Source organism: Sceloporus occidentalis, unplaced genomic scaffold, assembly GCF_023333645.1.
Source record: "Sceloporus occidentalis isolate IW3139 unplaced genomic scaffold, rSceOcc1.0.p SCAF_50, whole genome shotgun sequence".
NCBI lineage: Eukaryota > Metazoa > Chordata > Lepidosauria > Squamata > Phrynosomatidae > Sceloporus > Sceloporus occidentalis.
The window spans coordinates 4,315,718-4,328,739 of NW_028317030.1; the positions used below are offsets into that span (position 1 = coordinate 4,315,718).

The following is a 13,022-nucleotide window of genomic DNA, read 5'->3' on the forward strand; positions in this document are numbered from 1 at the left end:
TAAAGGTCTGCCTTTGAAACTTTGAAAAGTGGACTTAGTAACATAGCAATGAGTGGTCCAATCACCTGTAATATTCCATTGGTTTCTATGGTGAGAATTCCACTTAAATCTTTGCACCTGAATCCCCTATGCACTCTTAAGCCCTGTGCCGGCTCCATGTTTGCACCGGCGTAAATCACATAAAGGTCTATGAGTGGCCCTTCCAACACATTTGGGGTCCTGGATCACGACCCCCGTTACAGGACTGGTATCTACTAATACTGTAACATCATCTCCCTGCTATGCTGGTTATAGGCAACCCATAGACACAACGCACCCCACGACCCAGGAGAAGGGTCTATCCCCCCCCCATAACAGAATCCCCTCCTTTTGTTTAGTATTTGGGTTCTACACACAAAAGGACTTTTTATGGGATTCTTTATGTTGCAGGCAAGGCCAAACAGCTCAAAAAGCCAGACCCGATCGTGGCTCAGCCCAGGGTGGGTTTGTGCCACTAGCCGGGATCACACACCTCCAGTTCCTTTCAACACCAAAGCGATGTTTTTTCCCGGGTGCGTTTTTGGACGCAACGTTAAACTAGAACTCGGACGCTGCCCACACGTATGGTCCTCCGTCATTCACTTACGCGTTTGTCAATGTCATTGTGCTGGAGTTGGACGAAGCGAGCGCTGATGGCAGCGATGTAGCTCTGCTGATTGGAGAACGCCACGCGGCCGGCACCCTTTGGATATTTCAGTTCTGGATCTGTATCGATACCAGCGTAGCACACACCTCCATATAAACGATCCATGATCATTGCCAGTTCCACTGAAAGACAAAAAAAAAAAAAAAAAGGTCAATTTTGACGCATTAGTGTGGTGGGCATTCACCAAGTCAACCAGGCCAACAAAGCAAAAATTCATATTTTTTGTAGTATTAAAAAAAAAAGCCGCAAGGTTTAAAACGTTTCACGTACCAGCTCGTAATGGCCGTGGAACTCCCCCAACAAAAATTGTCTTTCTTGGGTCTAGAGGCTGGGAGCCGTCCATCACAAAGTCGCTGTCGCTCAGATTCCAGGGCCGGATCTGTACCTGCGCAAGCAGAGCCATCGAAATTACTTTTTATTTTCCCTCCATTTTACAACAACCTCTCAGTAACAATGTATACAGCCCTACAGCGACAAATACATTCTACAACAGTAACTGTATCCAAAGGGGTAAGAAGGTTGTTGGATAGCACGCTGTTCAAGTCGCGTACAGACTAAAGGATCTTCCATACGACTTTGATCCCCATTCACGACACAGACCACGTTATTATAAAAACATGGAGTGATTTGGGTCTAAAGTCACTAGAACCGTAGGCTTTTTAGATAATGGAGTTTATTTCTCTCTGTGACATTGTCTGCATGTTTCTCGCAAGAGGACGCAGAACAGAGAGCCAATTAATACCCACAGATTTAGCAATTTAGGGTGTATCACCTTAAGAAGGATAGAAAAAGAGGTCACCACAATAAAAACCAAACACATTGGAAGTCTACAATATGCCAGTATAAATGCTGAACGCCGGGCTCTGTACGACGAGGGGTCTTACTGGTTTATCCTTGATGGTGGGGCTGGACACGCAGAGATAGAGCTTTCCATCTTCTTCCAGACAGGCATCGATCAGAGCCTGCACAGAGCTTTCCTCTTGAAAGAGCAGGAAGGCATAACCTTTAAAAGACAAGAAAGAAGAAGCATTTGGTGAGTAAATCCCATAAAAAAAACCCACCAAATTAGTCCCACTTTTCTGGAACTCCTGCACGTTGCTCTGCAGTGTGCTCATTTATATATATATATATTTCAATTACCCAAGAAACCCAAAAGAGGGACTTCAACCCAAGCTCCCTCTGTATGGGATCTGACTCTACTGATGAGAGACATGGGGGTTCTTGGTGCTGGGGTTTCATCTGAGCCGTGACCCAAAAATATACTTTCATTCTGCGAATAATTGCTGCCGTTTTACAATAGACCCACCCACGAGGACCCCAACTTCAACATTCTAATTCCATTAACGAATGCAGATCTTAACCCCACCCACCAGGACCCTGGCATCAACATTCTAATGGAAACAGGGTTAGTGACCTTCTTGTCTAGCCCTGATTTCAGAGCCACAAAACCAAATATCCTACTAGCCCATATTCCAAGAAAAAAAAAACCCCCATAAAAACAAAGGGAATAAGGTAAGAAACATGTCACAAACGACAATAAGAAAATTCATCAGACAATACGGCCTGGATGTATGCATTATGACCTGGCTGCTTCTGGATATATATCAGACTATAAGGAATATTCATATACCTCTTGATATGTTCACACCAAAAATAGGAAGTTATACAGTGTACATATATGTATGTATAATTAGCAAGCTGGCCATTGTATCGGTTGCTATGGTGACTGCACCAGAACTATTCTTTACATATAACTCCATATTTGATCAGATCTTTATAGCTCGATACGGTGTTGTCATTGTAAGGGGGAAACCATCAAGGATAGTTTGAAACCTTCCGAGGACGACAAGAAGAAAACGGTCCATTAAGAAAGCACGGAGACTGTGCGCATGATCATACAATAAATCACCTTGCTCACAATAACACTAACGAGAAGACGGATCCCACTCCCTACGAGGCGTTCTCAGTCATTGTAGACATTTAACATCTATGGATTCTGAGGCTTAACGAGACCGAGAATCCCATTAAAATGTCGTTTACCTTCGCGGCACAGCCAGGTGTCTCATTTAGGGAGGAAAATGTACCGTGTATTAATTTGACGACGCGTTCTGCGTCCGAGGACATTATTGCAAAGCGCGGAAATTGGTTTCTGCTTGGGGAACCGGGTAAAAGCCAAGCAGAATAAAATTACCGAGCGAGCGTCGTTCAGTAGAACATTATGTTCAAGGTGGCGCCTTTCAAAGACAAGCAATGACACCGTCTGAAAAACCCGAGCCAGGATAACGATGCGGATCCATAAAGCCTCAACGTAGAAGAAAGGAGCGTTCTACGGACGGTCTACAAGAGACAGGAGATCCGGCAAACGATGGCCGGGAGGTGAGCAATGTTTCCATAGAAAGAGATCTAATGCTACTTTATTACTGAAAATAACAAACCCCAATGCTTGTGCACAAGAGGGATAAAAGGAGAGAAGACGAGATGCGGGGGAGAGAATATTTCCTCGAATGGGTTTGGAACTTTTATAAATTGTATTTATTTGCGTCGCTCTGCGGAACGTTTTCTATACCGGGCTACAAGCAGATAAATATTCAGATAATATATCATAATATACAAGCTGCAGAAGAATCATTGGCATCGCTCTGTAGGGAAATCGAAGGAGGATTTCAAAGAGTAGAGAGAAAAAAATAAAACCAGTGTACTCCCGATTAGATCATCTCATTTAGTGTAAATTAAACCCGCTATACAGGGCTGCGGAGCATTACCTTTCCAGGAAATGTATAGCTCAAAAAATAAATATGGACGCCAAACATCGTTGGCTGATAACCCCACATCCGTTTTGCTTGTAGTTGCCCGTTGGTATTTCAAAATGGTTTTGTTGGAAAGACTTGGGACCGTTTTTAATCCGTCTTCTTGGCTTTAGGGTCACGACGTACGGGGCCGACGAAGAGAAGGGGTCAAGGAAAAATAACTCCCAGTAGAACTGGAAGCGACTAATACAGGGACAGAATTCAAAACCTGCATGGGATAGTCATGAAGCTATGTCAAGTCTAAGACAAGGACCAAGGGCCAGATGGGCCGCACGGTTCCTATCCGCTGTCAGGTTCTATGTTTCTACGTTCTGGGCCAAAGCATTGGAAAAAAAAAATCAGCAAAAGATGCACCATTGGTTGCTATGGCAACTGCACCATGAACATTCTACACACACAACCACCTACACATCCGTTGGGTTTGCTAAAGTGTGTTCATCGCTAACTGAAGCCACTGCCTGCTGGTTTCCTCGTCATCGTTTAACCAACAAGGAGTTGGAGTGGAATGAGTAACAATCCGACAATCCCCGGCGACAACAATGCGACAATCCCCGGCGACAACAACGCGACAATCCCCAGCGACAACAATGCGACAATCCCCGGTGAGCTTGGGTTGTACACCTCCCTTGGGTTACCAGTCGAATTCATTTTATTATGATGATTATTTACATTTCAGGAGAATATTAAGCAATTCAGTTATTCTTTAGTTTCTATTTAAAAAAATAAAAAAAAATTGCATACAAAACTAATACAAAAATCCTCATTTGTGTATTTTTTCCAAGAGGACAGAACGTTCAAGCAGGAAATAAAAATTCCGATCCGCCATTAAAATTCATTAACCCACCGCGCGCCAGGGAACCGGGCAATTTAAAACAAAAGCATTATGTGCGGTGTATGAATGAACACACAATGCGCTTACACTAAAGTCGCACTTGCTGGTTGTTGTATCATGCTATTCGCAGGGCGCCAACAACACGTGCTTCGCAAACACACGCGACCCGATGCAATATACAAACACTTCCTTACGGCTAATAGATAAGGACACACGGGGTGCGTATACTCGGAATATAAGGGGCAAAGTGCGTGTTTTGTACAAAAGAAAAACATAGGTTTGTAGTTGGAGGACGGTTCGTATAATAACATCAGCGAGATGCTACAGACCGACTCCACGCAGAGAGCCTTAAACACAGGAGCGGAACATTACACATACAATATGAATGTTTATATAAGATATATATTTTAGAGCTTTTGTATTTGAAGGGGTTACCTTTGGGAGGGAAATAGGATTTGCTCTCTGCTTTATGAGGCCAGTCCACTACTAAAGGTCCAAATCTTCTGAAGCTGGCGGTGATCTCGTCTGGAAGAGAATATGGAAGAGAGATCACTTATCCCTCCCTGTCCAATACAACAAACAAAAACACTAATCAGGATCCCACAACATCTGATGGCTAGACTAACACACCAAGCCCTTTTCATAATGGTAAAAAGAATGACTCAGTCTAAATCACCCAGAGGGACCATCTGACTAATGAAAATCTATGGAGAAAAGGACTTCATTAGCTTGAAACCAGCTTATAAGCTTGATGCGATACTTGTGTAGGTCACCTAAAATCACCTAAATATCACATGGATGCCTAACAAAGGAGTCGATGTCCCTGTTGGAAATTGTTGGGTCCGTCGCGATGGGTCTTTTGGTCTCTCTTTGATCGTCGTCCACCATCTTTTACGCCGAGAGGCTAGTTTAGTAGTAAAACTAATTTAATTGCATTGCGTGCAATAATAAAAAAAAAAAAAACGTCCTTATGACCAGGAAAAGTACCTTCATCGATGTCAGGAGGTAATCCTCCAACAAAGACCTTCCGCGAATAACGTTCTACCCGTTCGCCGTTCTGCGTTGGAGAACTCAAGCCGGACGATAGCGATTGGTCACCGTGGCTGTCACTTAAGAAGCCGTCTTCAAACGGAAACAGCGAGGATCGACCTGGGAACAAAATCATTTTTACGGTCACATGAAGAGCAAGTTTTCAAAAACAGAAAAAAAACAAAAAACGCAACATGATTGTTTTCAAAAGATTTGAAATAAAATGCCCAACGGACGTCTCCAGCCTGATTAAGGAGGTAAAAGAATCAAACTTTTGGTATTTAGAGCATAATTCAATAAAATTGGGTTATGATTGACTTTGCAGAATGCTGCCATTTTTGTGGGAAATAGTCTGTGAAGATGTTGGAAGCCGAGGAGAACCACAGTATTTTATTTATTTAAAAAAACAAACAAACAACAAAAAAAAAACAACAAACCAAGAGATCATCATAACCCTTCCCCCGCAAATATTTACAAGCACCGGAGTGATAAATATCGGGGATCCCGTCACACTATACGGCTGTATATCGCTTAGCCGGCCACTACATCAAAGCGTCCCAACTTCGGCGAGTTCGTCTAACTGTTCATGGCTATATTGCTTACCAAGGAGCTGAATCAGTGGGACTGCAGCTTAACCCGCTGAGACTCGCAAGCCATTTAAAGCCCTCTCTGGACACCATTAGTGAGGCTCCTGTGTGGCCTGAGGGGACGGGTAGCCTAAAAACCCAAGGCCATGTAAAATATAGCAGGACTCGTAGAAATCGGGGTACTTTGAGGCAGTGGCGGCCAAGCAGTATACGGCCGTATCGCCTACTTTTAACCGGAACCTTATAAAATAGCATACACTGGATCGAGTTTGAAGAACGCTTTGTTTGGAGAGCTCTTACAGATCACTTACATGTAAGTGGAAAGGTCACCCCCCCAAAGGGGCAAATTCAGGGGGTACATTAATAGGGATGGATACAAGGAATCGGCAGTATATAGGCAGTGAAAGAAGCCTATCGATACCCAATCTCATCTGCTCCCGCGCAGCCCTATGCGGGGTCCGCTTGGCCCCTCTAGAGGGGGGGGTTAATAATTAAATCGCAATTCAGATACAAACTCACACTTCAGGGAGTAAATGTCTGAGTGTAAAACAATTTTGCGGCCCCCTACATTTCACTTCCCACCCGGTAAGAACGCTAAATCGTGAAAGTGAAATCCATTCTCTACGGGGCGCTCAACCTCCCTCTGGAACCCCGGACAGAAACCAAAGCAAGACTCACACAGAAGATAATTGGCTATCACTTTGCGTTATTGATAAAAGTGAAAAGATCAACACTGGCATTAAATCAAAAAATAGAAAGCGATTAAAATCGATCATGGCTGCAGCACCCAAAGAAATAAAAAAAGAAATAAAAAAAACCCAAAAATCACCAAAAGGAAATTTTTTTTTTTTATTTTTTTTTAAACATAGATTTTTCAGATTTTGACAAGCAAAAAATAAATAATAAAATCTAAAAATCTCCTAAAGCAGCGTATTTACCTCGTCTCCTCCCATAGCTCCTGGCTGCATGTGAATAGAGGAAAACGGGAGGAAAGTTCGATTAATATCAAGCTGCTCAATCACACATTTTTGTTTCGCTAGTCTGGCCATCGCTATAACAACTTTGTAACCCAAGGACTCAAAGCGCATTCCGAGAGGTTTTACAGGATGCCCTGGATTTTGGATAATGCATAAAACACCTGTGCAAAAGCAGGAACGTCCAAATAAGGCAGAATTGGTCGGCATTTTGTGTACGTAGGTTAAGGAAACTTGGTCTCACACAAAAAAAACATATAGGTAGGAACGAAAAAACAAACAAATTTTTTTCAATACAAAAACCGATAAGCTAAAATTCATTTTTAGAGCTTTATTATAATTTTTTTTTTTTTTTTTTTTTTAATGGTCCCTTAATTATCGTGGTTAAGCTCCAGTTCAGTACATAATGGATGTGACAGCCATGTATAAAATACGGCGTAATCAGAGACAAAAGGGCTTTTAGTAATAGCTTATTCACAATGAATAAAAAACAGAAATAAATGGAATTTAATGGAATTCACTAAATTTGGAGAAAAAAAACAAACAAACAACTTTTCAATTTTCACTAAAGCATTACAATAAAAGATAAACATAGAAATGACCACGGTCCATAAATATAGGCTTTTAAAAGAAAATTCTGATAGAGTTCTATTTTATTCTTAGAATACTTTTTTTTTTTTTGTTTTTTTGTTTTTTTTGTTTTCCCTGAAAATATAAATAGAACGTTATAGTTTGTTTGACGTTCCTTTCAAATTTTCTATGCGGATTTTTATTTTCCACCAAAGGCAATTTTTGTAAAGTTATCTGTCAAAGCGCGTGCCGTGCCAAGACGGCCCAATGATCAGGCAGCTGAGCTCATTCCCATGATGCTTTGCCATCCGCGGCAGCTCAGCTCGTATAGCTGAGACATTAACGAGGATAGAAAAAGGTAAATTAGGGAGAATGGGCAAACCCCCCCCAAAAAAAGAATGTTATTTTTACAAGACCTGGTAAGAAATCCAATATTATGTTCTGGCGAGTGATCCCTTGCGCACAAATTAGAGAGAGAAAAAAGAACAAAAAAAGGGGGAAATAATATTGTCCATAAAAAAAAATTATATATTACGATTATTCTTTAAAATGAAATGAAAAACGACATGAAAATAAAACCGCTAAATATATGGAATACGTCTTACCAATGATTAAAAAAACTACTCTCCAAAGAAACAATAAAAGCAAAAACTCGAAGACAGCATACATACATAGAATGTGTAATATATATACATACACACACATACATACATACACATATACATACACACACACACATACTGTATATATATAACAAACTTCCTCTACAGAATAGCCAAAAATGACAGAATATTCTCCGCCTAATATTATTTAATAGCACCTAAACTGGCTAAAAAAAAAAAAAAAAAAAAAAAAAAAAAAAAAAGATTGCAATATCTCAAGAGCCATCTGTACCAATATGTCTCAATGGACGTTAATGTGCCCCCGTCATTAAAATACTTTGGAGAGGGTAACTTTTCACCTATACAGTGTGGTGGCCAATTGTCTAGTAAATACATGGGTAAAAATTAAGAAAAATCTGTGTTTTGGCTGGCACAGAGATAAAACTGACACAATTTAGGTAATTAGAACAAATATTATTATTTATGGTTTTATATAGCGCCATCAGATTCCAGAGCACTGTACAATGGGGGTATATATATTTATTATACACACACATTAAATAAGGTAAATATGTCATATATAATTATACAGTATTAATATTCTATTTAATAACACATACAGTATAATATATATTATAAAGCGGTTTAAGTACCCGCAGTGGATCCGGTCAGACCGGTCACTGCTAATTCTTTTTTTGGGAAATAATGCCACGGAATCTGCAGACGCTAAAGTGTAAAGTAAAACAAATTACACAAAAAGCATTCGTTTCTGCATGGCTGAAAGTACAAACAATACTTATGTTTAAAGTTTCAAGCTTTCCAAGGAAGTTTTCTTTCACCGGGTGCAGAAGTTTAGCAAATTGTGACAGATGTTGATTTAATTAGCAACCGCATGAAAAATGCTTTAACCGAACGTCAGTTTATTTCCAGTAGAATTTGGTTAACAAAAGCGCGCAGACAGGTGTTGAGTTTCTATTGCTTTTTCTTTTCACGCTTTGTTGCTTTTTAATTAAAAACAGAAAAATAAGCAGCTGAATGTAAAATACATATTTTTTTGTGAAATTAAATGTTATTTTTCTTTTAAGATTGTTCTGCGGCAGGCAGACGAGAGACAAGATTTTGCTCGTTTGGAAATAGCTTAAGTATTCGTTTCACAGGGAAACCTAGAATTTGTTGGCTGATGAGAACCATTCAGCCCTCGTTCTGGCGTTGATGAGCCACCTCGCGGCACTTTAAGACTGGCGGCCCGCCTGATACCGTAAGTGCGGCCAGCAGCTGGATAAAGCGCAGCCGCGTGATATTATTTCATGCTCGCGTGGTATCGGGCATATCAAGCCGTTGGCCACACACTGCTGCACCCCATCGGATGAGCGATTGCCCGGTGTGCCAGATGGCCGATCTGGGCCTGGTGCCCATCATCCCTACCGTGAAGACCTCAAACCTTTTTTGGTCTTGTCTTTCAGGATGGCCATATGCCTATGTTATGCATAGTTAGACTTGTGGATTCTGATGCGTATGAACTAAAAATTTTCCAGAATTTGGTAAATCCGGCAATTCGTATGAACCCCCAAAACACTAGGCTGGACCCCCCAAAGAACCAGATGAAAATGAAGCAAAAAGATCAGAATTTTCATCCAAAATTCATGGGTCTACATTCACTCACACGCTCACTCACTCACACTCTCTAAATGTTTCCTTCTCTGCCGACCACTCCCACATCTTCTTCATCTTCTCCCTTCTCTTCTGTTATGTCTAATCCTTAATCTGGTCTCCTCTTTCTTCGTCTGTATCGCTGCGGACGTAAACCTGAGACTTCTGCCAAAATGGCAGCGATACAGGGAAGAGGACGTCACCGAAAGCTCTAAGGGTGAGGTAATTGTTCCGATCCTATCAGAGAAGAGGACATCACCCCAAGCGCTGTCATTTTGCCCGCTCGTGAACTGAGGGCAATATGGCGGCGCTCGCAGTGACGTCCTCTAGAAGATGCGGAAGAAGATCCAGAAGTGGTCCGCAGAGAAGGTAGGGAAATGGAGAGCGTGAGAGTGAATGAGAGTGGGTGAAAGAGTGAATGTGGGCACTGAATTTTGTTATCGAATTAAAAATGCCCCAGAATTCTTAGCCGAAGCAAACGGGCCAAAACTTAACAGAAGAATTTGTCCGAATCACTTTTGGTCCATTTGCACACATATACATATTAATATTAAATATATATATATATCCTCCCACTCTTTCCTAGTAATTTCTCTCACAGATAGGAGCTGGGAACGTAAGTAAGTTATTTCTCTACGTATCCAGTTGTATATTCTTGTATTGGTTATGGGTTACTTTTTATTTAAGTTGGTTGATTACGTATCATATTGTTTTCCGTTACCTTCGGCACACTAAAACAGGTCAGACATTCAACGTAATCCTTTCTTGGAACTGCACAAGGGGTCGCAGAAAAATAAAAAAATAAAACGATCCATTCATTATGTAACCTACCGAATGTATTTAATGAATAACCAGGTCATCGGGGACAGAGCAGAACTGAACTTTGAACTGTATCCATGATGTGTTTGGGGCATAATCCGTAGACTTTTTGCTTTTTAGTATGCCCTAGAGTGCAGTCGGCTTCACTACTCCAGGTACAGGGAGGAAAAAGTCAGCGTGTATTTGGTTAAAGCCCATCTGTCCCGTGGAAATAACGCTGGATTGAATCAACAGACCATAAAATCCAACTTAAACGTGGTGTAAAAAAATGTAAGAAAATCTAATAGTTTAAAAAGGAATTTTAATTTAAAATAAGCATTTTCATTAGTTACTTTTTGTGCTGAGAAAAATAAGTGTATCCCAGAACGTACCTGAACACCTTGTCATAATTGGCTTTTTATTTACAATTTATTTTTTTTTTAAAAATCTGTAGCAGGTTTTTAAGAGCGAAGAAAAAATAAAATAGATTAGAGGTAAATCCAGAATTCTCCAGAAAAAGTTTTGGAGTGTTGTATACTAGTAAGAGGTATTACATTTCAAAAATATAGGATTACAAAAAAAACGTATTGCACTGGCATAACGGGGGAGGGGATACTTTTTTATTCATTCATTTTTTATTTTTTTATTTTTTTTTTAAATTGCCCAACAGATCATCTAAAGTCTGGGACCCAGCACATTTGCGTGAATATGTGGGGTCACATGGTATCTATTTAGGGGAGGAGCTTTGGGCCCCCACAGTAAACCTCACCGTAGGGCCCTGGAATTTTTTTGTGTTACGCCCCTGATTACTAACATAAGAAGAAACAGGTTTAAAAAAAAAATAAAAAATCAGATTTTACCTAGGAACCATTATACACTATATATTTTATTATTTTAATTTTTTTTTGGAGCAACAGCATATAAAACCAGTGACCTCCAGTGTAATCAAAGTGCTGTACCCAAAAAAAATAAAAAAAAAATAAAAAAAACCCTAACTCAATCTGCTGTCATACTGGAAAAATGGTGGAAACATCGACGCAAGATGACTTTATAATGTAATGTCCCAAAGGCTCTTGCTGCTCAGCAATGGACTCCATCCAGACTCATCGAGCTGGAACAAAAGCCTGGAACAAACCCCCATCTTCCACGGTATATTAATGCTTGGAGGTTGGAGAATTCTTCTTTGGAACACCAATAGACTTTCATATTTAGGTAAATTGTACTGACTACAAGAGAAAATATCCTTCGCATTTCATATATTTTTTTTTATTTTATTTTTTGATGCGGTCAAAAAAAATAAAAAAATATATATATATTTATTATGGCGATGAGAAATGTTTTAGCATATCTATCACTTTATTCTTTACTTTATGTTTTATCAGCATTCCCTGAAAAATGGTGACTAAGGCAAAATAAATGAATTATTTCTGGTTTGGGCATTCAACAGCACTAGCAATCATCGTTGTAACGCTGCATTTAGTTAAAAAGTGACCATTTCATCAACGTAGGCTCAAAATGCACTTTTAAAACAGAGGGAATAACATTCTTTTTTTTTTTTTTTTTTTAAGAAAAAGCTGTAGGAGCTTTTAAAAAAATAATAAAAAGTGAATGGTGGCGAGGTGATATATAGAAGACGCCAAACTGTTGTACGCTTGTAACACCGAAAAAGTGAGCGCTTATCAGAAAGAAGCAGCCGAGGGAGAAGAAACCGTAAACGTGCAGAATTCTGAATAACCGTGATAACACTTCAAAGGCCGAGGAGAACGCGGCTCAATCCAGAAATAAAAAAGAAAAAGCTTCCCTCTATACAACATTGTAGCTGCTCCGCATACTTAATAATTATTTCATTTGTAAGTTTAAAAGGTACGGAAAAAAGAGAGGATATTGTTACAATGATTCCTTAAGTCACAGAGCAAGAAGAAATCAAAATGTTCGGACCCGTATATTATAAGAAAAATGTCTGCAAACCTGGGCAATATTTATGCAGTCTAAATGGAAAAAGATGGCAATGGCAATACATATATATACACACCCTATTTGATCGATTATAAGACGACCCCCCAAAATGTTTATATTTAGTAAAAATAAAAAATAAAAAAAAAAAAATAAAAGATTAATTCACATGTAAACTATTTTTTCATATTTAATAAAAACTATGATTGAGAAAAAGGCATTTTTTGTTTTTATTTCCTTTTATTTGCCAACCTGTCCCCCCAGTTATGCACATCTACCCCCCTATATGCCATTATGCCTCCCTGATAAGCCTTTTAACCCCTTATTTGCCTCTCGGCCCCCCCAGATACGCATTATACACTCCTATAAGCCACTCTGCCTCCCTGCTATGACTTTTAACCCCCTATATGCCATGTGCAGACACCCACCGGCTGCCAGAGAGAAGGATCCAGGTCCCCTGCAGTGCTGTGGGGGATCTGGATCTTAGTCTTATAGTCAGACCTCAATTTGAGATCTGATTATAAAAGACGACCTC

The 13,022-nt window shown here is 40.0% G+C and overlaps 1 protein-coding gene across 1 annotated transcript in view; it reads right to left on the minus strand.

Annotated features, from left to right (window-relative positions):
• Positions 1–13,022, minus strand: part of LOC149288673 (cytoplasmic polyadenylation element-binding protein 3-like) — a 35,144-nt gene that overhangs the window by 2,455 nt on the left and 19,667 nt on the right. The window contains exons 4-9 of the mRNA XM_089491504.1: positions 6,879–6,902; positions 5,312–5,473; positions 4,760–4,849; positions 1,570–1,688; positions 956–1,070; positions 626–807 (exon numbers count right to left, since the gene is read on the minus strand). Coding sequence (XP_089347630.1) covers positions 626–807; positions 956–1,070; positions 1,570–1,688; positions 4,760–4,849; positions 5,312–5,473; positions 6,879–6,902 — 692 coding nt within the window. The remainder of the gene's footprint in view (positions 1–625; positions 808–955; positions 1,071–1,569; positions 1,689–4,759; positions 4,850–5,311; positions 5,474–6,878; positions 6,903–13,022) is intronic.